This window comes from Tenebrio molitor, chromosome 3 (assembly GCF_963966145.1).
Source record: "Tenebrio molitor chromosome 3, icTenMoli1.1, whole genome shotgun sequence".
Lineage (NCBI taxonomy): Eukaryota > Metazoa > Arthropoda > Insecta > Coleoptera > Tenebrionidae > Tenebrio > Tenebrio molitor.
Window position 1 is genome coordinate 30,038,743 of NC_091048.1, and position 25,022 is coordinate 30,063,764.

At 40.4% G+C, this 25,022-nt stretch overlaps 3 protein-coding genes and 1 long non-coding RNA gene across 18 annotated transcripts in view; 2 read left to right on the forward strand and 2 right to left on the reverse strand.

Annotated features, from left to right (window-relative positions):
* Positions 1-25,022, reverse strand: part of mmd (mind-meld) — a 226,663-nt gene that overhangs the window by 190,451 nt on the left and 11,190 nt on the right. For 4 of the 14 annotated variants that reach the window (XM_069040460.1, XM_069040459.1, XM_069040455.1 and 1 more), the window contains exon 1: positions 16,613-16,909. The exons of 2 other annotated variants lie outside the window; for them this stretch is intronic. In XM_069040460.1, the coding sequence (XP_068896561.1) occupies positions 16,613-16,697 (85 nt within the window). In that variant the 5' untranslated portion in view covers positions 16,698-16,909. Of the gene's footprint in view, positions 1-536; positions 667-16,612; positions 16,911-25,022 lie in introns of those variants that run through there. 8 more of the 14 variants (XM_069040456.1, XM_069040470.1, XM_069040466.1 and 5 more) reach the window with 5 other exon arrangements.
* Positions 749-13,412, forward strand: LOC138125261 (uncharacterized). The gene is made up of 2 exons (XR_011157387.1): positions 749-8,148; positions 13,133-13,412. It is a non-coding gene; the product is annotated as an uncharacterized lncRNA (long non-coding RNA).
* On the reverse strand, positions 21,113-23,712 carry Elp2 (elongator complex protein 2). The gene is made up of 7 exons (XM_069040494.1): positions 23,576-23,712; positions 23,240-23,525; positions 22,978-23,190; positions 22,390-22,928; positions 22,037-22,340; positions 21,328-21,985; positions 21,113-21,275 (listed from the first exon to the last, which is right to left on the reverse strand). The coding sequence occupies exons 1-7, from the start codon at positions 23,696-23,698 to the stop codon at positions 21,128-21,130; spliced, it is 2,271 nt and encodes a 756-aa protein (XP_068896595.1). The 5' UTR covers positions 23,699-23,712; the 3' UTR covers positions 21,113-21,127.
* On the forward strand, positions 23,843-24,953 carry Ublcp1 (Ubiquitin-like domain-containing C-terminal domain phosphatase 1). 2 transcript variants are annotated; one of them, XM_069040497.1, is made up of 3 exons: positions 23,843-23,999; positions 24,043-24,578; positions 24,632-24,953. In XM_069040497.1, exons 1-3 carry the CDS (start codon positions 23,843-23,845, stop codon positions 24,911-24,913), a joined length of 975 nt encoding a protein of 324 aa, XP_068896598.1. In that variant the 3' UTR covers positions 24,914-24,953. The 2 variants fall into 2 exon arrangements, with proteins under 2 accessions (XP_068896598.1, XP_068896599.1); XM_069040498.1 differs by having other exon boundaries at positions 24,049-24,578.

Genomic DNA, 25,022 nt, shown 5'->3' on the forward strand with positions numbered 1-25,022 from the left:
CTTTTATTTATTTCTTTCGCATTTCCGACCCAACACTGAATAATGAAGTTGCGTTTACACGACAGCCAACACGGCACCGCCAACTACTCGGGTTATTAAAACTGCGTTAAAACGTCACGTTCATACAGCTTGACGCGAAGATTTATTAACTGGAAAAACAAAAAACAGATTCGAAATAGTGGAAGACGGTTCGAGTCGTCGAATTTTTTGACCCGGAATCGACAACTGCCACTAAAACAAGGGAAAAAACTCATTTTTTTAACCGACCAGTTCTTCGCCAACTCCTTCCGTGCGGTCGAAGAACTCCGCTAAGAAGTTTGCCGTAAAAGGATCGGCGACCAATCCCGAAAGCTCATCTTTTCGTCCGAATCGCGTTCAAATCTGGATACATCAAAGTAATATGTTTGAACTGACCCTTAAGAGACCTTGTTTCAGACGACATCCTATTATTTGATGTCCTTTTTTTTCTATTCCGTGCCTCCCCTTTTCAAGATGAAAACAGATCAATTTGTAAATGTGTTAGAGAAGTTTCTTACTTGACAAAGGCCACTGAAGACTGATGTCCTAAAGAGTATAAACCCTTGTCACCGGTCTTTTTTAAAGCGACTACTTTTGTATTCTCGTCACAATCGATCAATCAGCGGACTTAATGCTGTCAAACACTCGACTCGCAAGAAAATACAACATATGTGCGACGAGATAAAAATTTCATAAAACAGCCAACCGGAATGTACAAACACGTTAGCCGGAAAAATCAACATTGCTAACGAAACAATCTTTTCAACCGTCTTCCCCTCTCGCGTCTATCCCATTTCCGCTTCCTCACATTAATTAATCGAGTAATTTCCGCAATGTCATAATGCGGTAATCGCAAATGTTCACTTTATCGGTTTGTCCTTTCGACGTTTCGTGATTCTTTCTTAATTAACACAGCCCGGCGGGGATTCACAAGAGTCGCTACAGCGCGGGAAAAACATGGAAAAAAATTCGCAATAAGCGAAATTGATAGAGTATGCCCCGCTGGCCCACAAATCATCATCCCACCTTTCACCGACTTGCCCGGCGATAATCAATTTGTCCAGGTCGATAAAACGAAAATTATTATCACGTTATAAATCTAAAAGAAAAAAACGCATTTCTATAATTACAGATGTCACTAATGTAAAACCGACACGAAGGCGACATTACCAGACGTCGACATGTTATTTCGAGTCAAAAAAAAAAACGCTCCAACTTTCGGTCGATTCGTGTAATGTTCATAATTAAGTGCTCACGTCAAAGACTAATTGGGTAATTTACGCGACTGTGGGTTAAACGTCGACCATGATCAGTTTAAAAATTTATAATGCGTCGTCGTCGAGCCGATAATTTAATTACGTCCGCGTAATTAGTTAGGCCGTTTCATCTTCGAGACCCTCCGTAAATCCCTTCATAATTCTGTTATAGTTGGAAAATTCGTTGCTTTAAAACGCCCAAATCGCATTTGGCGGCCGCGCCGGTTTATTTCGATTCAATTACGGATGTGAAAACCCGAAACACTTAAACAAGCGTGTTTTTACCCGATGAAAATTACACACAACTCACAAAGTTGGCTCGTGTGGAGGGAGCACTCGAAGAGTTCGTAAACTGAACTGCGTACTCCTCAAATAAACAGTATTTCACGTTGGGAAACGAGAACTAAGGCTGCTTTCCAGAACCTTTTCGCCACATTGACGGGAAGATTCGGGATGGGTATGGTGTGGATGGGTGTGGAAGGAAGGTACTGCAGAGGTTGATACTGACCCAGCAATCGCATTATCTGTGATATGAGCCATACGACGATGTGATGGTGTGGGGAAACCTCTGAAAAAAACCCACACCTGGTCAGGCGGCACCGGGGTTAGAACCCGGGACCTCCCGAATGTAAAGTGGTGCGCTAGGCGCTTGGCCACAGTACTGGCAACGAGAACTACACCGTCGACGTTCTTTATAGACGGAGCTATTAATCGAGGCTGGCGCCATCTGTAAGTTCACTGCGAAACGAGCATTGACAGTACAAAAGTGATCAAGACGGACTGTTTGATTGGTTCTTTTTTTTAATTTGAAATATCAAAGGTTACTTGTTGGAAGTTACTCCGGTTGTACCGTTTAAAAATAAAAGTCAGTATTACCAACTCAAACAGTTCTTGATCACCGTGTTGTATTTTCAACGCCGGAACGTAATTAACTGGGATATTTAATTTAATAGTAATTTTGTCCCTCGTTTAGGATTCCATTGAAAATGCATTATGTATCAGTCGGCGACGGCCGAAATTATCAACTAGTTTCGGTCGCATTTCAAATCAAAAGCGCAGTTTAATTATTCCGTATCGAACTGGGAAATTACAAATGGCGAAGTGCGCGTGGAAATAAAATTATTGACGATTAGACAATAAAAAAATTAAATGTTCTGGCGGAATGCAATTTAGCGGCTTATTCATAAAACGTACCAAGTTAATCACCCAAAAAAAAACAAATTCCGGTGCAACCAGTCGGAATTAAAACTGACTAGAAAAACAACGAGTTTATGTTCGAATAATCTAAACATAATATAATTTTGAATGTTTACACTTAATCGTTTGCAATTAGTAATTAGTGACCGTGTACGGCGGGATGAGCAAAACAAATAAACTAAACAGCGAAAAACAGAGATTTAAACAACATTCGCAATAATGTATTCGGGAGAGATGCGGTTTGGAGGTGCGTCCTGGCGGCTGTAAAATCGAAAAAGGGCCGCCTAGAGTTTCCTAGTTAATGCAGAAATAAGAAAGCATTCTTGGCGAGTTATAGAATTTTACGAGGCATAATTTTTTTAGTATGATCCACGACGATAAAACGATATTGAGGTATTCTCCTTTATCACCCATAATGTCTTCTTTTACGGTGGTATTTAATATAAATTCGATAGTCATAACTCGCTTCGCCCTCAAAACCGATCCAGATACTCAAATCCCGAGGTGAACCCGCTCGATTAATTACCGCGAAAAAAATCCAAAAACTCGTGACAGTTATTTTGTGGGGAGAGACTTATATGATGCACTCGAGAGCAGACTCGCGTATAATTCGGGTATTAATCATCGGAGGGCCAACATTCGCGGCCATCCTCGACGCGCTCGAGGTGCCCAAAAATTCTTGAATATTCAACATTCATGACGCCCGCGGTGCATGTGTCGCCCACTTCACCCCGACTAATTTCAATCGGGTTTACCTAGGGCGACTCTTTAAAACCGGTCAATAAAAATGTTGGCCGCATTCCAAATTCCTCCGAGACGACTCACTCTGGACCCGGGACGGGAATACAAATTCGCAGGCCTCGGTCGCGCCGCCTCTTATCTGTATGCAGCGGTGCAGGGCCGGCGCATCCGCCAAAAATCAACGTCGAAGAGGGCGACTGTTTGGTTTGGGCTGGCGAAGCTTCATTAGGGCCCTCGTGCATTTTTCAACCTCGCCGTGGATTTTATTTCCATTGTTGTTCCGATGTTTTTTCTTTTTAGACATTAATATTCGTTCGATTGAAACCACTTACACCGGATTTATTCAGTTTCTGCATGATCAATCCGAACTAAACCGTCACCGGAGTCGCTCACAATGTAGGTTTAATTTATTTTTACCACCGTTAATCATTACTTTCTAGTTCTACCGCTATTTCCGTCCCAGTTTATTTATACTGGTCCTGATTCATTTTTCATGCATTTCCTCTATTTTTTAGTTCCACCGATATTGATTTCTACTTTTCCAACTACATCGCTTTACAAGGTGCTCCAATTTCATTTAAATCAAGCCATTATTTTTATTTATTTCCACCTTCTAAGTACATAAATGACAGTTTACAGGCATTTGTGGTAACTAAGTAAATGAGTAGTTACGGGTAGAGCCCTGTAATATTTTACAGGCTCCAAGAAGAGACCTGTACTTATTTTACGATGCTCATCAAAAAATAATTAGTCAAAACTAATTACATAAATGATTTTTGAAAAAGTTTATTATAAACACAATAGTTATTTACATTACAAATGCGGTAGGTTACATTTACAGCGCAAGGTTTTTGGATTGAAACACGACCGCCCAGCGGGAGTGTTTTAACAAAAACCGAGCGATGTAAAATGCCTACCGCATTAGTAATATATTAATCTTTTTGGCCGACAACTCGTTTTCTCAAATTTGAAATTTGTTGTAACCAATAATTTTGCAAAACCTGTCAGACTGACATTTGATTAATAAAATACCAGAAAGTTATTTATTATACTTACCGATAACTGATATGCTTACGTTTTATACCACAAGATGGCGCCATCAGAATTCACAATTTTTCAGAAGAAAACATTTAAATTATGTTCATTTTCGAAAAGTGAACGGATCAATGGTAGCAGTATCTTGTCTTAGCATAAATGGACTTTATTTATGACAAGCTAACAGTTTTTTTGGAACTCCCTGAAAGCTTAAAATTTTCGTGGTATTTTACACACTCCGTGCGGTAAAATGACAGATAGTTTCATTAGTGTGTAAAAATCAAGATACCGTAGCTGTTCAAAATGTGTAAACATGTCATTTCGAGCTGAGAAGGTCAAAAACAAATTTAACTATCAATTGTTGCAATTACATACGTTGATAATGCATTTTGATCCGTTTTCGAAAGCCGTTTTCATCCCGCTCTTGGGATCGAATCAGTAGAGAACCGCACTTGCAGCATTGGTAATTCCGTGGGTATTTTCTTGCACTTTCGGAAAATCGCCTTCAAAGTTTTCATCGGGCATTAAAGTCATTCTTTCTTTTCTTTCTTTTTGCAACAATTTTCACAAAACTTCTTACAGAATTTTTGTTGTTTATCACAACACCAGTAGGTATAATTGCCCCACCGCCTTTCATTACAATTTTTTTATAAACATAAATAACAATTAAAAAACGAAACTTAAAGGCTGAAGGTGGACATAAAAGTTTGTATGCAACTCGCTTAGCAATTAATCTTTACTGGGTTTACTGGCTTATGGAAACTCGTTCCTTCACCACTCGTCTCACAAAAGCCAGCGCGCCTGTAAAGATTAATTTACTAAGCGCGTCACATAAATAACTATTATCACTTAATTACATTTACAATGATGTTGTTTTTTCATATTTGCATTTTCAATTTATTAAATATTAAACCGCTTTGTGATGCACTTCCCGTAAATATTTTGTCCAGCCATGTGCGTCAAATTTTTACAACATCCAAAATCGCAAATTTACATTTAAAACGATGAGATCTCGATACGACCCGGCGCATCCGCCAAAATCAATCTTGTTAAAAGCTTTACTACAATTTAATTTTTCACGTTCACTTAGTTAAGCAGAGAATGTACTAATGAAACGATCTCCTCTTTTTTAACTCAAGATTAACTAAATTAAAAGGAGCCAGTTCACTCCAAAATGACATGCCGAGTGTTTCGTCAAATATTCTCAACCACCTCTCAGTAATAAGGAATATAGAAAATCTAGGAAATGTCTTCCTGCGTTTAATTTTTAATTTTCTTTATAAATAGACATTTCTTTAATTTCAATTTGCCCTGCTGCTTGTTCGAGTCATTCTCCGTGATAAATTTTATTTTAAAATCTTTGATGCTAGACTCGCTGAAATTACACCAACTGAAAAACTGAGACCGTTGCATAATATAAAATCATGAAATCAATTTTCAGGTAGGCGGAAACAAATTACCAAGTTTTTCTTCCGTATCTTTGAAGTTTTACGAAATAAATGGAACGTAAAATGTCGTAAATTTTTAAAAAGAAACTAGGGTGTCACATGAACGTACAATTTTTTCCGGAACTTTCCAATCTAATTTTTTACCCTTCCGACTTCCTACAAAATTAAAATATTATTTATTTGGTTCGCCCCTTTTTGGAAGTAATAAAAACGAATCGCCATTCATCTCGGACCAGTCCCACATATTTCCAATTTTTTGATTTAAAACAAATTACAGTTGTCACCGGGCACAAGCACAAAGGACCCCCTTTTCAGATTAATGGTCCTCGCGTAATAACACATCCCATTGCTTAAACATTCCGTCATATTTTCAAGAGCATGCACAAATACTCGCTAACAACTGCAATTCTCTCGCTCGTCCTCGACGGCGCATCCGCCAAAGTCAACGTTGTTAAAAGCTCCGCTTTTTCAAGCTGCTATTTGAACTTTCGGCTTCACTTATTTAAAACTATTTTCTAGTGTTTACTTCATAAGTTCTGAATTTTTCATGGTCGACCGCATTTGTTATGCATCGACTCGGAGCTTTCATTAAAACGTAACTAACAAGCTCTGACGAATTCCCGTGCAATTTTTATCGCAGCGCTTCGATCAAAAAAATATGAAATTTAATAACTGGTCCATTTGCGGCAGCGTTGATCGGTTAAATTTGCAGGATGCGTCAATTTGTGCATTTTCGAAGCTGCTCTAATTTTGTATTTTAAATCGTTTCCAGTGCGAGATCTCGATCTGTCACCTGAAAAGCTTCTCGTTTTTTTCTGACCTCGTTTCGAATTTAGCCGTGGGGGATGTCCCGCAATTTCCCGACTTGAATGTCGTTTTTACCGGAGATGTGCAACATGAAAATTGGTATTGTGTTTGGGGTATGTACACGATGTCGGCGGTTATGCATTATAGAGAGTGCGGAGGAGGTGCAGTAAAAGCTCGAGGCATATTCTGACCTCATATGACCCGTTCTTAACCGAAATGTGGCTAAATGAAAGTTTTATGCGGCACTGGAGGTCCATAAACCACTTTAGTGCTAAATACATTTCACGTTGTCAAGATTACTTTAAGGATAACCATTCCGGTTTTCGGGTGGGCAATAAAAAAGAGTGAGGGTTGTGGTTTATTCGATTATAATTAGGTTCGGCCGGCGGATCGATGGGGCTGAATTTTTTATTGTTGTAAATTAAACGGGGCGGGCGGGGGATCCTGATCGCCGCCGGTTCGTGTGTCAGGTGTAATTTTAATTTAAATATTTATCAATTTGTTTAAAATTTCAGGTAATTTCGTCGGGACGGAGAAAGAAAGGAGGCGAATAATAAAAGTGAAACTTCGGTTCTTACTTTAATAAAGCCGGTTTTAATTAAGGAGGACATTATTATTAATTCAAATTTACGTAAACATTATGTACCGTTTTATTAAGAGGAAGGCTGTTAATTTATATTAGGAGTGGAGACAGGTTGTAAACTAATAAAATAAAGAGGGCGACCGCAAACGAGCCGATGTCAAACCTCGTGAAAAATATATCACCACCTCTCGGTTAGTTTGCTCTTTATGGCCCAACTTTTCTAATAATTGATTGCTTATTTTCCTTTTTCACCTAGCCCAGAACTCGTTCTTAGACGAGGTAGGTGTAATTGAAATTTTTCGAAATTTATTCCGGTAGTGGAGCGCCCGTAGTAACGTAGTTAGGGTGTTTTAATAGGCACGGCGTAAAAAGACTTAAAAATGATCTTAACTTTTAAGCAAAGTTAATTTAAAAGTTGCCTCTCTTTTTATTGCATTTTAAAATTAACCGAGTTTCTCAGTATTTTAAAAGCTTTTATAGAGAAAAATCTTAGCCGGAGATATTTCTATAGTCGGTGATAATTTATTTCGCTGCCGTTGGCAGATATTCACTGCCACGTAATTTTTTTCCTCCACCCCGTCCCCGAAGCTCTCTCTGAATAGTTTGTTGGCCGAACAATAAGCCCATGCAAACAAACCAGATTGAAACGTACTGGCCGCAGCAATCAACCCCTTCTTTGTGTCCCCATCAAAGAAGCAAATTAAACCCGGTCGAAGATTAAACGCAATTTTCGATTAATTCTAGTTTTCAGGTTCGCTTCCGAACGAAATGCGTGACGTAAGTTTGCGGTTCGCCGTTGACTGGCTTCAAATTGGGCTCCCTTTGCCGAATGATTTAAATTCATTATTTGGTCGGGAAGCTGAGTTTTACAACGACGACGGAGCGAGAGGGAACGACGAAGGACGAAATCTGCAATTTCGTGCGATCGACCACCATGGACCTCTCTAACATCTCTCACGGACCCTCTCTTCTCTTCCTCGCCTTTCCCACTGACAACTTCTCTTGAGGCTCCGTATTATTAGAAAATGGACATTTTGTGGCTTGTCTTGAGACAGGTGACGTGGTAAGCACCAGAAACCGACCCTTTCTAGTCACGGAAGATTAATTATCGCCCCTTCGTTCCGACGAGTTAACGCCGGATTAGGCGAGGTCGCTCAAATTTTCCAACTACCAATTTTAAAACGCTCCACCCCCCGACAAAAACTTAATCAAATTTCTTTCGCACGGCGCTAATTTCATCCCACAAATCCACACAAGAAAATCAAACAATTTTACTTCAAAATTATTTAATTTGTACATCATCACTGAACAACGGACGTCCCAGATCGGCACCCTTAGTAGGCCCCAAAGTTGCACCGTAGAAATGAGAATCTAACATTTGGTGTGAGCGGAAGAGTCAGAGAAATTGGTATTTTTGACAAACTGCTGAACAGTTCCGACAAAAGTGAGTTAATTTGCAGACTTGACAGCAACTTGGGATGCGTCCAAAACCGTTACAAACTTAATGTATCAGAGGTTGTGCCATCGTTGACCGATCAAACTCGACCTCATCGTTAGCGAATTAGGAAAATTCGCATGATCGGCTCTGGAAACGGCGTCGTTCGACGCTAAACTGCAGACGATGGCTGTGTTTATCTTCCAAATCTGAACCGTGGACGGGTGTTGCCGAGTTGACACTTTGTCAACAGCAGCAAACACGGGGCGGTTCGACGTGCCGTGTACTTCAGAATGCAAATAGATACTGTTAACATTCCCTGGCTACGCCCTGGCTCTATCGATTAATAACATCGATACCGAATGACTACACTATCGCAAAAAAAAAATACACACACACAATATGACGGCGGCGGCGTTTCTTTCCTCTCCAGATATCGCCTGTCAATCATGCCGGGTCCGACAGGCGCGCGCGCCACCGAAAAGGAAGCAAATAAAATAGGCACACCCTAGCCGGAGCGCTCCAGCGCCCTTCCTGGTAATTAGATGCCGAAACGTAATTTGTTTTTTATGTAAACATGTTGATCGAAGGGGAAGACGACCGGTTCGTCTTCCACTCGGCGACGAAAAGTGATTGTGGACATTGCAGTCGTCACTCCACCTATTGCTTTTAAACGGGACCGAAGCTTAATAACACACAATGGAACAATATGTGTGGCTACACCGGTTCCTATATTAAAGGCATTGTAAACAGAGGAGCTGGCTTTGTTCGAAAAGTTGTTTTTATTCGGGAGATAGAAATTTCGACCAAATTTGGTGCGCCGAACAATGGCCGAGGTGCTCCCCACTCGACAAACACATGTCAGAAAGCTCCTTAACTTTCCGCAAAGGCCACGACTCCACAGACGGATTTTTTTATCTCAAATTACACGCGAAGAGCTTACATAAATTAAAACGGAGATTTCCGATCCCAGGATCCTCATCTCGCATAATACTGACCCTCCGCACCCACCATTTTTCACGGCCATTCCTCCGGAGAGCTTCTTACCTTCCATAAAATTTTACATGCAAACAAAAAAGTACCTACTATCCATAAAACTCCCACAGTGATTAAAGAAAACTCCTTCCGACCTTACTTCTAAATCTACTCTTCCTACAAATCACAAAATCAGAAACATATTATTATTCATTGATTCTGATTTAGATCTTTTCAGTCTTCAATCTTTTCAACTGATTTCTGTTATGTCCCTGTTGAAGAGCATACAGGGTTATTCACCAGAGATTTCCGATGAAAATTTCGTGATATGCAACCCAAAATACAAGAAACCCCTAGAACTTGATATTTTGTTTAATTCGAAATAAGTTAGCAATCCAAGTAGCTTGGCGAATAAGATTAATCATGACACTTTCTTTTTATTGAGGTTATGAGCAAAAGTTAATATGCACGTTCAAATGAAATCCTGGGCTGGGGAGGCGTTGGAAACAGTCAATTGTTATGCTTTTTTAAAGCGTAGATTAATTGGAGCATGCTGACAGCTAACCTAAAATTTAAAGCCAAAAAATCTTTCTTTTTTTCTTTGTTTGCAAATGCAAGCAAATATCTAAGGTCACCCTTTGCTGAAAACAAACAGGCCCATTATGTCCCGATTAAACATAAACAAATGTCATTCGTGTCAAACGGCGGGAAATTCAAACTTTACACTGTTCTAAACGGTTTAATTTTTCCAACGCCTACTCAGCTCAGGATTTCATTTGAACGCGCGATATATTTGATATATATTTTCATGGGAAGTCTTTCGTGATTAACCCTGTACAAAGTTTGGAAACTCTTCTACTGGATTGTTAGAAAGCCATCTCTCTCCTTTTTTTGTTTTATTTACTTAATAATTTTTTAACTCCATGTTAATTTTATTTTTTATCGTTATCGTCCTGAAAATGGTCCACACTGTTGGACAAACAAAAATTATTATTACAAAAGCTCCCTTTGAAAGTTCAAAGTTATTTTTTCTACATTACAACCCCACAGGGCCAATTTTGTTTTAGCTGTGCGTTTGCAAACTCATGTACGTCCAACTCCCTTTACAAACTAGCACTGTTGGTCATTATCCACCCCGATTCTCTGTTATTTTTCTTTTCGTCTGTCCGAAAATAGGAAGCGACTTCTTTTATTCGAGCATTCGAAATTATTCCGGATCTGGTCAGACGCTTTTGTTTCTTTGTAACGTTTTGAGGGATTCGGTCGTGACGAGAACGTCTGCAAAGTTTCCAGGGGTTATCGTATCGGACCTGGGTCACGCCCCAAATAGGAGAAATCTCAGAAAGCACAGTTGGTTGCCTCCTTGAACTTAATTCCGAGTCAAACTTCGCGAAATGCTCTGTAAATGTTTACAAAGTAGAGGAACGCAACGAGGCAAATACATGCAGAAAGCCAACCTCACTCCGTTACGGCGCTCAAGGCGCACGGCACAAATACACGAGGAGAAAACGTCAACTTATGACATATTTAAACAACTCGAATCGATCCGGCAGTTGATCGGGAGGGGCGCGTGGTGGGGGACGGTGACAGCGCAACTACTCGCAACAAATACGGCCGAAAATCCGGCCGGAAACATCGATTACACATTTTGAAAGCTTAATTTCAGGAGCATGAAAGGTGATTTGGGAATTAAACGCGCAGACAGCGGTTTTTAAAATTAAAATTAAATCTGAAAAATGGATGGGGATTAGTGGCGAGGACGCGGGGATATTTTGACAAACAGGGTACACCTGCCCGATACCCGAAACAAAGCTAATCGTGCGGAGAGAAAAAAAAGAACCAAGTAACACGGAATATGGCATTCTTTTGTGTGAAAATTGCAAAGCTTTTTGCGCCCACTTTGTCCTGAATTTGCCTCGAACGGAGCCTCTCCCATGAGGGAGTTGTGTTCGATAACGATAAAGAAAAGTTTTTGGCGGCGACAAATCAAAGAGAAAACGGAAACATTACCTGGGAAACTCTCGTCACGCCCAAGAATATAATTAACGCGGTCCCAATTATTCACGGTTCGATGGGCGTCCATATTGACATTTTATTTTCGAAACCCGACTTGTGTTTATAAAGCAATCAGTTTCGGTTGACATGTTGATATTCTCATTACGGAGATATATTGCTCCTTACTTCGACTTTTGAGCATCATTTATTATTCCGAGAGATTTTTTTTCATTATATCGTTCCACTTTTTCAAATAATTGTCTCGGATGTGAATTTTTCGCGACTGAAAACAATACAATTTTCACCGTTATTACGTTTTTTCCCAGAGACCTTTCGAATCAAAGCCTCGCTCGCAAACGAAAAATATAATACAATTTTCTGACGACGTGACACATTGATTAATTGCAACGGAATGACGTAAAATTTACTTGGCATTATTCCACGGTCGACACAATGGCTGAAGCGCCGTTTTGTTACACCACTGCATTAATATCCAAATTATTAATCAGACTAATTGGCCGAAAACGAAAATTAAAAATAACATAAACATCTGCAGCCAGTTCTTCGGGGTTGTTTAATTAAACGCGTTCGATTCTTCCGTCGGCTTTTCTTTTTCATAATTAAATTTCGACCGAATGCAAATGCGATCTAGGACGAATTAGACGATCCGGGTGCGCCTCTGGTTCCGGAATCGACTCAACCTTTCATAAATGGATGGCAAGATTGTTCCGGTGACGGCAACTTTAAAACAACAATTAATTAAATTTTAATTAATCGCCGAAAAAAAAGGTCGTGGGAGTGATTAATGGTGGAGGTGAATAGTGCGTGTTTTTGGATCGGGAGAGAGCCGGGTCGGGGCTGCAAGAAAGTCGAAGAATTATTTCGGAGGTAGCGAGAGAGGTGCACTTGTGCCACTTTATTAAATTACGTCAGCTTCCGTCTTCACGATACCACGCGAACGTTTTCCGATTTGTGTTTTGCTTTTAAAGTTTTCAGTATTATCGATTGTGGGGATATTTTCGTTGCCGGTTGCCTCTCCTTTGCATAAAAACAACCTTACCGTCACAAGCATTTGCTCCCGGATTATTTTAATTTCATTTTCAAGTCGTTATCGAAACGAAGTCTCAACTCCGAAGCAGGAAAGACCCACCAGTTCCAAGTATTTTACGACCTTGAGATATATCGGGTCTTCATTTAAATTTCCGGTCAAAGTTGGCCTTGAAGAGTCGATTGTGAACGTAAAAACACAAACAACGTAAAAACCGAAGTATGATTTAAACAGCTGATGCGTTCACAATCGACTCTTCAACGCCAACTTTGACCGAAAATTTAAATTAACACCCGATAGAACAAAAGTAAAAAATAAAATCGAAATTTGTCCGGAAACCTTTGGATCACACTGTGTATAAATTAATACTGGATGTTCATTTAAATTTATCTTCAACGTAGGCGTCGAAGAGTCGATTGTGAACGCACCACAGATTACAGATCACGGATCGGCTGTTAAACCTAACCTCACTGTTTGCGTTGTTTGCGTTTTTACTCTGCAGGATGACGAGTGGTGTGTTCACAATCGACTCTTCAATGCCAACTTTGAGGATAAATTTAATCTGTTTTGTTGAATTGTTTATTCGATTTTCAGGTCCGAAATACTCAAATTTTCCACCAAGGATCACCAAGGAATCGTTCAAAAGGAAGAAATAAAAATTAGAATGCTGCATTATGTATTTATTACATTCTCAACATGACTTTAAAATACCAAATTACATTTTTTCATTGTTGTATATTTTCCATATTACAGAATTTTTGGTCAGTTCAAAATCTATTTCTTGAATTGTTTGTTTTTTAGTAGATATTATCCTGTTTGAATATCTTTGTTGAATTCTATTCTTTTTGGTGAATATATTTTTCAAAATATGAAATTATGATTTTTTTCCGCTCCCAAATCCAGCATTTAAAATATCGCGCGTTCAAATCAAATCCTGGGCTGGGAAGGCGTCAATTGTCCGCGTTTTTAAAGCGTAGATTAATTGGAGCATGTTGACAGCTAACCTAAAATTTAGAGCCAAAAAATCCTTTCTTTTTTTTCTTTCTTTGCAATGTTTTACATTAAAAATAGAATATCTAACGATTCCTATTCTCGAAGTAAATAGCTAAGAGCACCTTTTGCTGAAAACAAACATGTTCAATTAAACATAAACGGCGGGAAATTCAAAATTTTCACTGTTCTAAACAGTTTAACTTTTCCAACGCCTACTCAGCCCAGGATTTCATTTGAACGCGCGATACAATAAATTTATAGAGAATTGGGAAAGTTTTAATTTGAATTTTAAATGGCGAAATTCCATTTACCTTAACAATCTGATTTTTAACGACATTTTATTTGAATTTGTGAATTAATATTACCAAATTTAATTTGACCGTGATGATAAAATAATATTGGTTTAGTTGGCAAATAATAAACTATTGTTCCATCAACACCATTTACATTTTTAAAGTGGGGTGAAATTACCGTGTTATCAATATATTATCAATCGCAAATGCTGCATTTGCAGTGAAATATATTTCGTAAAACCACCGAATGGGAAAAAGTTATCAATAAATTAAAGTAAAACCTTACCCGGGAAAAGTTGTTTTTTCGAGGCACATTTAAATTTAAAATAAAATTGAAAAATTATGCGAAACTGCGGGTCGTCACATTTCCCCGATTAAAAAAAATTGTCATATGACCTATAAAACCTGACCGTGGAGCCATTATCGACTTGTAAAAAAGCCACTATCCTCGTCATTAATTACGTAGGCCGCAACATAAAGCGCTGATCCTCCATTTCGGCAACGAAAGCATCCTTCAATGATGACTAGGCCGCAATAATGACACATATATAACTTTAATTTGTCAATTTGAGCAGTCAGCAAAAGACATTGAGAGCGGATGAAGCAGTCATCTAGGGGCGTCTCGTAGTCTACGTCAGCATACGCCCTGACAGATGCCCTCGCCAAACTAAGGTAATAATGTCTCTCATTTGTCTTCATTTGCCTAAGACCTAACAAACATCGTTTACTTTGTTAGTGGAGATATTAAGAAAGGAGAGACTCCGGTAATTTATTCACCGACATCATCGAGGAAGCATCCTTGACCCGGCGACGATCTCTCTTTCCGTTTTTCCTCGGCGAACAAACAAGTTGGTGTGCGTGCCGCTTAAACTCGACGTCACATGCACAACACAAAGTGTCGCACATGTAGTTTGATTGTTATCAAACTCGATAAAGACGCCAACTTCCCGTCCGCCTCGACAACAACTACTTAACGAAGACCGAATTTATGGCGACGTACGACGAAAACGCGGAACCTTATTGGCCCTCGATAACCAAGTTACGACGTGTGCCTAATTGCTCGATCAAAATTCGATCTAATCTGTTTTTTAATTAAGTGTCGTCGCCGGTGCGTTTTACCGCATTCACGAAATTCGTATGGTAATGAGGGTGTGTGAACCACCCCCTTCGGGAGATATTGGCGGAGGTGTATATTGGTTCGAATTTCTCGGATGAACGAACGCCCTCATTACGGCACTGGATTGGTTTTATTTGACGATTCGACGGGAAAAATGTTAGCGCTGTGGGATTCCCCACAATGATCAGCTCGTTTCGAAACCGACTTGTTTCTGATAAATATTCGCTGCACCAAAGATTCACCCTTCAAGACAATGCAACACGATTCCTCCAAACGACGCTTAATAATTAAACCGATACGATGAAAACTGAATGCAGGGAAATGGGAACGTTTCGTGCGGAAAAACGAGGACGTTTTCAATAACTCCTGTCAAATGTGACAACCGATGTTTTCCTAAACCTACATTATTAATGACAACATTAAGACAAGATTTATCGCTAAACTACATGATCCGTGTACGCTCCGTAACAATGTTGCGTTCCAGTCGAGAAATTAAGAGAAAAAACATGTCCGATTCGGTATAAAGGAGATTATGATACGACTGGACATTTCTAATGGACCTTGTTCAAACCGTTTCCCGATATTTGTTCACAAAAGACTAACCGAGAGACAGGTTGGCCAAAGTGTTCCAATCTGAAAGCAAACAGAAGCCATTTAAAACTGGTTGCCAATAATTTTTCGACTCTTCCCCTTTCGTCAATTAATAGAAAATTGTTGGGAAGAGGAAATTAGAGCGAGTGCGTTCTGAATCTTTCACGAAAACCAGAAGCCCTCCTCGAGGGTGGCTTAAAACCATCGGAAAATCTCCGTTTAGTGGAGGGTTTCTTTAACATTTCATCCCAATGACCGAACAGTGATCCTCCAGTAAACTCCGAGGTTATTTGTGGCAGGACCATGAATGTATTAATAGTTGCATGATTGATCCATCAAGCGCATCCTACATCCATATTTCATGCGAAATCGATTTCCATATTACGTGACTGCTTTTAAATATCTGTCCCTGCTATTATTGGCAACGATGCCATTTTCCTTTTTTTTTTAATAATTCAGAATCCCCGATTCGTGTGTTTCACTCGCACATACATAAGTTTATGTAGTGTTATGAAATTTCCTCGGGTTTTTATGGATGCATAAACATAAACAACACGAAATCACTTTCACTTGTCGATTATGGCAGCACATTAACCTGCATTATTCGCAAGCTGGAGGGCCAAATATTCGTCGAAGGGTTTTATCGACGTTCCCGCTTTATAGCGAAAGTAAATGGAAGAGCCGGTGATTTATGAAGACAAAGGGGATTCAGCCGGTAACACCGTCGATGAATTCCGATTGCATGTGCATATAAGGGGTGCGCGTGCATCCCGATCACCCATCCATCATTCAATTGTGGCGAGATTATCTCGTGAAACGTTAGTTGGTGTGTCCTCCAACAGGTCCCGGATCGAGTCCCGTTCCTTCTATTTGCCTTTCTCAAACACGACTAATTAAAAAATCGCTGTTTGTTAAACAACGGCTGGAAAGAAGCGCCGCCGCTGCGAAAATTGAGGAGACCCTCCTTGTTTGGCGAAGCCGCCGGTTTGTCTTTGCCAAACAAGAGAAAAACTCTTCGACCCGGCGCCTCCGCCAGCGGTGTCGGTTTTCCGCGGATGCTGCGGCCCTCTCGCGACTTACCTCTTTTAGACGTGACTGAGACGGCCAGCGCCGCTTCGAGCAGGGCCGAGGCCAGAAAAACCAGTCCACAGTATATCCACAACATGTTTTACGTGTTAAACGCATGATTCACAGCCATAGTCGGATAGTTTTAGAGGCGAGCGATCGGACACTGCATTAGGCACGACGCGCACCCTGCCTGATGTGTACCACTGCAAGCTTCATCGCGAAGTGCGTGCGCGGATCCCGGTCTCGAGAGCTTCGCGGCGGCGCTTTCCGTGCAGCCCTACCCTGCCCGGCTCACACCCTCAGCTTCCAGCATCACCATCCGACACTACTCACCCGGATAAGCTCTGCCCTAGCTCGGCCAGCAGCCACCCCGCCTGAACGACGGCTGCACGGGTGTGCAACACGGAGACGGCGACCGTGCGAACGCTGCGGAGGATGGGAGACCTCGGGACCAGAAGAGAGGGTGCAGGGAGAACATCGAACGCTCGAGTGGCGTGATGCGATCACTGTAATTCGGAGCTCCAGTTGGGCATGACAAACCCAAGTCGCCTCCAAAATTGATTCATACGAATTTTTTTACTGTCGTCACTTGTCAGATTAAAAATTCACTAACATTCCTTCCGATCAATTTAACATTATTCTGTACCATACTGTCGTCCTCTTCGATCTTGGCGCTAACAATCTAACATAATTTCTACAGAGTCCGCGGTTACCTGTGATTTACAATATACGTACGGATTTGCCGCCTCCTCTAGATTTATAAATTTGACACTTGACACTTTGCACTTTTCGTTCATTATTCAAAGCGATAACTCAAGTGTTTTGAGTTAGTTAAGGCAGCAAAAGGTTTTCTCAAGACTATCTCCTGCAGGACATTAAGCTACTGTATTGAATAAAACACTTTCTTTTCTCAGAAACTGTAAAAACGATTTATTCCCTGAAACACGATACACTTGTAACGTCTTATTATTGAAATTGAACATTTAACAATGGTGAGTGCACAAATTCAGTGTTGCCTTCCAAAACTGAATACCTTACACGATATCTCAATGCTCAGAAACGTAATCAAGTATCGGGAATATAATAGAAGCGAATGTTTTTTCTTTAAATACAATACATTTGTTTTTGTGCTATGTTCTTGTCTTTATAAAGACCTTTCGTTTTAGATAACACAACAAGTAATCACATCAATTTACCTTTAGTTTATATTGGATGATTCAAAATGATTGTTGATAAGTATGGCACCTATGTACGAAAATTTATGTGGCAACTCTGTACGTAGGACAGAGATGACATTTCTTTGACAGTTCATAGTCGCGCAATTTTGAAAATTGTTAAGTCAATGTGCAATGGTATAAAAAAAATCAAATGCACGCTTATGAAATCTCATACAAATGTCAACCATACCCCACCCACACAGTTGCCACATAAATTTTAGTACATAGTTGCCATACTTATCCACAATCATTTTGAATCACCCAATATGTTGCGCACTGTAAAGTCTATTTGATTTTTATATAAACTGTCAAAACTTTCTCAAATTGGCAACAGATAAAATTTCGGAATAGGAATAGGACCTTGGTAGTCCTAATTGTCATCGTGATGGTGTCATTTAAAATTTGAAATTGACGCGTCGAAATGTCTGAAGAAAACCTTCTACAAAACGAAATTGCTACCAAAAAGCGGAGACCTAGGCTAACTTTATTCTCGAGAGAAAGAAAAGCATTGATGTTAAGTAAATAAGTAGTAAAATAACATAACAGTTCATGCACTTTTACCCACGAGCGTTTTCTAAATGACAGTTTGAAGAACTTTAACCTCACTTTAAGTTTTTCAGAATCTAGTAACTTATTAGAAGAGTGATTCAGAAAAGTGTCTCTAGAATACATATATAGTGAATTTTTCCCACAATTTTGACATTGACAGTTCAAATAAAAATCAAACAGACTTTAGGTGGCAAATTTTACAACCAACTACGATGCAAGAAACATTTATGACAATCCTAATAAACAATAAGAATTTTTTTCCCAGTCTTTGGTCTTTCAGCGCTTCTACCTACTCCTGTGAATAGCTGGAAACAAATAATAGACGATATTTATAATAAAACAACTAAAATCTGTGACCTCTTATAGGATGATAAACATCTGTATTATTTGGAGCCAATATACTTTATGAAATGATGAAAAAAGTTTCGATTAAACATTAGTAGATGGGTGGCACAGCGGAGACATGTATTTGTATCAATAAAGGATTTATTATTTTATTTGCAAAAATAGTGGATGCGTTGAACAGATATTTTTGTATTAAGGGCGTGAGGAAGGTGATTTTGGCCCGCGGCGGAATTATAAGCACGAGGCCCGAAGGGCCGAGGGATTATAAGAAGCCAAAGAGCCAAAATCGACGTTCACGTCCGAAATGCAAACATTATTTTTTGTAAAATAATTTAAATCTACCTTAAAGCTTTGAAAAAATAAATGACATGATTCGTTCTCAAAGATCAAGATCTATGTTGTTGGTTGCCAATGTGATGCAACAGATAAAATAGCTATTAAAATTAATTGTTGTTCTTTTAGGCCCTAGGGCGCAAAAGGCATTATTTACGCCCGCAAATTACTGTATAAATGACGTCATTTTGATACGATTTTACAAAAAATATATTTAGTAGACTATACTATATGGCGAATCTAAATTTCATCTAAAAAATGCACAGCATTTCGTTGTGTTCAATACAAATGATGCGTGATGCGTGGAACAATTTTTCTATAAATGTCTACAAAACTTCTCTGTCTGAAGAGTTAGACAGAATTTGAAAAGCATTGCATTTCTTTATTGTTATATCTCTGTCTTCAGTAACAATGGTTTTTATTTTTGTTAAAGATAATTACAATAAATATTTCAAATAGCTTTTATTGCCGAATAGACTAAATTAAATAAAACTTGTCGAATTATTCGTGTTATCTATTCTTTCACAAAGCCCGATCAATCACATTATTATGTGACATTATCTAACGCGCGAACCGGAAGTTTGAACGCTCGAAAAGACAACTATCCAATATCGAGAGTTCAGGTTTTAAACCGGGACGCTTCTTTTTGGTTAACAGTTTCAAATTTACTGCTGATTGATCGTAAAGTGCAGAGGAACTACCATCAAAACGAGTACTCGGAGTAAGTGAAGTCTAGTTTGAAACTTATTTAATTACGTTTCAAAGAGAAACTCAAATTTAGGTTGGTAGTTTAGGAAATGTCAATTAAACAGTAAATTCCATAATTTCGGAATTTTCTCAAGTTCAAAGCTTGACAAACTTAATCCAGTCCGTGACAGAAATACACAATGCAGTGCAATCAAAAATGCAATTGTAAAGTAATCCGCCGCAACATTGCTCATCCAGATTTATTCGCCCTTCCGAATTTCGCTTAATAAATTTGTCTCGCTAAATACGCCGTCTCCGCTAAATAGAGTAATTTTTAATATATCCAGACTGTCAGCTTGGTGGCTCTGTTAAGCAAAAACGACGAATCTTGAACAATAACATAGTTACTCTTTGATGTTGATAGTCTGCTTGAGCAAATAGCTGAGCGTCGTAACGACTGCTTTGATCACTATTTTGCCGCCGACTCGCCCGTTAAATGCGTTTCTGAGATTTTTTTAACGAATTTTAATCAGAGGCCGATATGATAGTGATCTATTGTAACAATGAGCCTTTGTGGGCTTTAACAAGAAACTTCAAACGTTGCAGGACCGGGCGGAGATGAAAGGACAAAGCAAAGTTAAGATTGGTCCGGTCCTGCCAAAGCCAGAGAGATAAACCGGTAAAATATGTAAAGCACGAGAATTATTAACACTTTATAGAAATATAGAACGGGGAAGTTTCGTATCAAAACAAAATTATAATTTCTATAGAGGAGGCGCGCCAGGATGTACACTTGATCCTCCGCATCGACGAAACTAAATCCACTACACTAACTCCCAACTTGCAGGTATTGGTGGTGGCTTATGCTGATTCTTTCAATCTGGACTAAGCTGGATACTTACACCTGCCGACAATGGCAATTCCTTGTTGGTTTTTTTCTAGCATCCTGTCGCATTCCTTCCCGTTTCTAATCTTTTATTCAACTGAATTATTAGGGAAAAAACGAAAATCCGACGCACTGTTTCGATCCCGTTTAAAAAATTCGTTTGCCACTTTTCCCTTTGTTATCGTCGAATAATCCCGGCCCTGTTTATGCCTACGTTCATACGAAATTATTTTATAATAGTGCTGATATATTCATCGGAATAATAAAACCAGTGAAACGATTTGTGGCGGAATAACATGACCACAATATTGTTCAATACCTTTCACAAACGCGTTATATTCATAATCAAAAGGCTTTTCGCTAGCAGGATATTGATCCTAATTAAAACCCCGTCGCGGCTTTTGCGCTAAATACATCAAATTCGCAGCGCTTGTTCGTCTCCTAAATAATGTCGGTCCTAATAAAGTCCTCGACTCGCACCCGAAAAAAAGACAGTTTGAAAAAAAGATTTTATTTTATAACAATATTGTGAATTCTGACCGTGTGGTCACTGCCGCAACTCGCCAACTGTAGAACTTTTCTGTCGTCATTCTCGTTGTCGGTTTTTCCGACAACTGGCCTAAACGCTAACCTTTTCACCGTCAAATGATGCGCCCAGCTGCAATAAAACCACTTTAATGGTATAAAACGTAAAACAAGCGACAACACACTTTCTATCTAGGTAAAAAACCCTTTCCCATCCTTTAGGCATCCACATAAAACACTGTATCACTCCTACTTCCAGTCCCACAGCGACAAAATAACTTTCTAGAACAAATTCTGGCGCGAATGCAAGTGCAGTCACCGCCTCGCTTTTCAATTCCATATGCTGGGACGCCGCTTCGTACTCCCCCAGTACCCCCTTTTCGATTTTGTTCTCGTTGCGAGTCCACACCACCACTTTGCTGTCTCTGGAACCTGTCGCGAAATATTTCGAATCGTGCGACCAACCGCAACACCAAATTATTCTCGTGTGTATCGACGTTTTCTTGTCGGTGGTGGCGACCAATTCGAAAGAATCTTGAGAATCTCTCGAGAACAGAGACCATCTTCTGTCCCTCGAAACGGAGAGGAGGTGTCGGGAGTTGGGCGAGAAGGAGATTTGGGCGACGGTCAAAGTGTGAGAGATCAGCTTTTGGATCTGGTTCCAGGTCGAGGTGTCCCAGAGCAGGATGGCGGCGTGTTCGGCGGTGGTCGCCTTGCAAGCCGACGCCAAGAATTTACCGTCTGGGGACGACGCCAAAGAATACACTTCGTAGCCGTGCCCGTAGAGTTTTTGCATTTCGGGCCAGAGGGTGTTTTGGAGAAGAGTTTCCTCAGTGGGGGGAGCTAAAATATCTCATTACAACAATAAACAATTTGAAAATTATTCAAACTGACCCGTGAGAGTCACGGCGGTGAAATGACAATCTTCTTCGTTTCCTTTACTCTCATTCGAAAAGACAGCTTTGTTTGACAACCCCAACGACGGCACAGACGCCCCCTTGGGGGCACTTTCCCCACCAGAATCCTCCTCCGCTAGGTTACAAATTCTGGTAAAATTCTCAACAAAGTTTCTCGGCGCCGCGAAGGTCCTGACGACCTTTTCCTCGGCCGAGGAGGCAAAACTGTACCTCGGTAAGATCGCGATGGAACTCAAGTCGTAACCGTGTATTTGAGGTCTGGCGATTTCGTGCCAAGTCACCTTAAAAAAACCCTTGAATTTTCAAACAAAGAAATTAGAGATAACATACTGGACGATCTGATTTCGACCAAGGTGCGTGAATTCGAGTCGTTTGATCGTGAGAAACTGTGACGAGAAATTCACCGCGAGGTTCCCACGCCAAATCCGTGACTTCTCTGAAATGTCCGCCGACGGTAACGCACGGTTCCCATTCGCCGTTGTTGTTTGTCCAAACGTGGAAAGCCCCGTTGTAACCGTGTCCCAAGATGCTGTTACCGTCGGGGCTGAAAACTCCCCCGTAAAATCCCAAAGTGTTACCCCCCACTTCACCCACTCTCATTTTGTCAACCCACAAGTTAGTCTCTGGGTCCAACTCCCAAATTATCATCGACTTGTCTAGAGAGGCCGACAATAGCTGCAGAGAGTTGATGCTCCAGTTTACAGAATAAACCCACCCCTCATGCCCTGTCAATATTGAATCTACAAACACTCCAAAACTACCCCCTCTCGTTTTTATTACATTTTCGGAATCGGACTGATTGAATTTTATACGCCACAAACGTATGTAACAATCCTGTGAACAAGAAGCTAGCAATAAATCGCCTTTATCTGCAGAAAAAAAAAATCAGTTGAAATTCACATTATTTTTTAAATTTACCGTCCACCGTAAAATCGAGTCCCCTGACCCAATCCTCGTGCCCTTTCAAGCTCAAAGAATGATTGAATTGACCTTCAGCAACATATAAATCAATATTTGAATTGTCCATTGCACAAGCCAAGATCATAATTTTTAAGTATGGCAAAAATGACATTCTGACTCCTACACATATAGAATATCCGGTATTGATGACTTGTGCGATCACAAATTCCTCTGAAACACAAAAATCTTCCATCTGGGTTGACCATTACATAAAACAAACCTGAGGGAAATCTGGTCCAAATTATTATTGTGGAGTCCATTCCAACTGTCACAACTATCGTCATATCACCCTTATATAATCCGTCGACTAAATTGACGTTACTCCCGTGCCCCTTCAGCACAAAAAGCGTGTACTGTGCGCCCCTCAGGGTCCACACAATTGCAGTGTGATCAGTTGACCCCGAAACCAATTCAGTATCATTATTGCGCCCCCAGAGCCACCGCACCGAATTCACCCGTTTCGTGTGTCCGACCAGCGTCGCTATCACTTTACCACCGGAGCCCCACTGCAACAAATGACTTAAAACACGATCTAGGTTAGGTGACATAACCTCACTTTTGGATCGTAGATGTTGACGGCGTTGCAGGCCGCGTAACAGATCAAACCATTGGTGCCCCAGTGTGCCGCCGTCGGTGTCTGATTGCAATTGCACGACACGTAACACGACTCGTACTCCATTTTCACACAGTTTTCCGAAAATTCCCAAACGAAAACAACGTCGGAATCATAACAGACGGCGACGCCCTCTCGCGTCAACAGTCGTTTGACGTTTAATTTGACAGTTGTCAAAAGCTCGAGTTTGTGAGTTTTTGAAAACGAACGATGGAAGCTACGAACAAGATATACGTGAAATGGAGCGGCAAAGAGTACGAAATCGAACTGACCGAAAACGAAACCGTGGCGGATTTAAAAAATGCAATAGAAAAAGAAACGGGGGTGCGCCCCGAAAGACAGAAACTACTCAACTTGAAACTGAAAGGTTTGGGGGTGATTCGGGCTTAGGCGCCGTAAGAAATGAATAGTTTCAGGTAAAGCGCCGGACGACGACTGTCGCCTGGGCCAGATCAAGCTGAAGCCAGGCTTTAAAATCATGATGATGGGGTCCTTGGAGGAGGACATCATGGAGGCGAACACGGCCCCCGCCGATTTACCGACGGTAGTCAACGACCTAGACATAGAGGACGAAGAAATAGCGATAGAAAACCAGGAAGTGTATTTAGCAAAAATAGAGAAAAGGATCAAAGAATACAAAATAAACATACTGAATGAGCCCCGGCCTGACAAAAAATTGTTAGTGTTAGATATAGATTACACCTTATTTGACCACAGGTCAACTGCCCAAACTGGTGCTGAGCTAATGAGGCCTTATCTACACGAGTTTTTGACGTCAGCATATGATGACTATGACATTGTGATATGGTCAGCCACTGGGATGAAGTGGATTGAAGAGAAAATGAAGCTCTTGGGGGTCTCCTCCAACACAAATTACAAAATCGCGTTCTACTTAGACTCTTGGGCCATGATCTCAGTACACACCCCTAAATATGGAGTAATGGATGTAAATAGACCGACGATGCGTGTGGCGCCCAGATTGTATTGTAATATTTGCAGGTGAAACCTCTGGGGGTGATCTGGGGCAAATTCGAGCAGTACAACGCCAAAAACACGATCATGTTCGACGACATCCGGAGGAATTTCATAATGAACCCGAAAAACGGCCTCAGAATCCGCCCGTTCCGCCAAGCCCACTTGAACAGAGACAAAGACAATGAACTGTTGAAGCTTTCCAAGTATCTCAAAGACCTGGCCGAGCACTGCACCGACTTCTCGTCAGTGAACCACCGGCACTGGGAGAAATACAAACCGAAGAAGAGACGCGCCCAGAGGCAATAATTACGTGTAGATGTGTTTCTCAATAAAACTTGTATCACAAGCGTGTGTTTCCCTCTGACGTCACCGTATCCAGAAATACCTCGCGTTCGGCTTGAATGAAATAATCGGT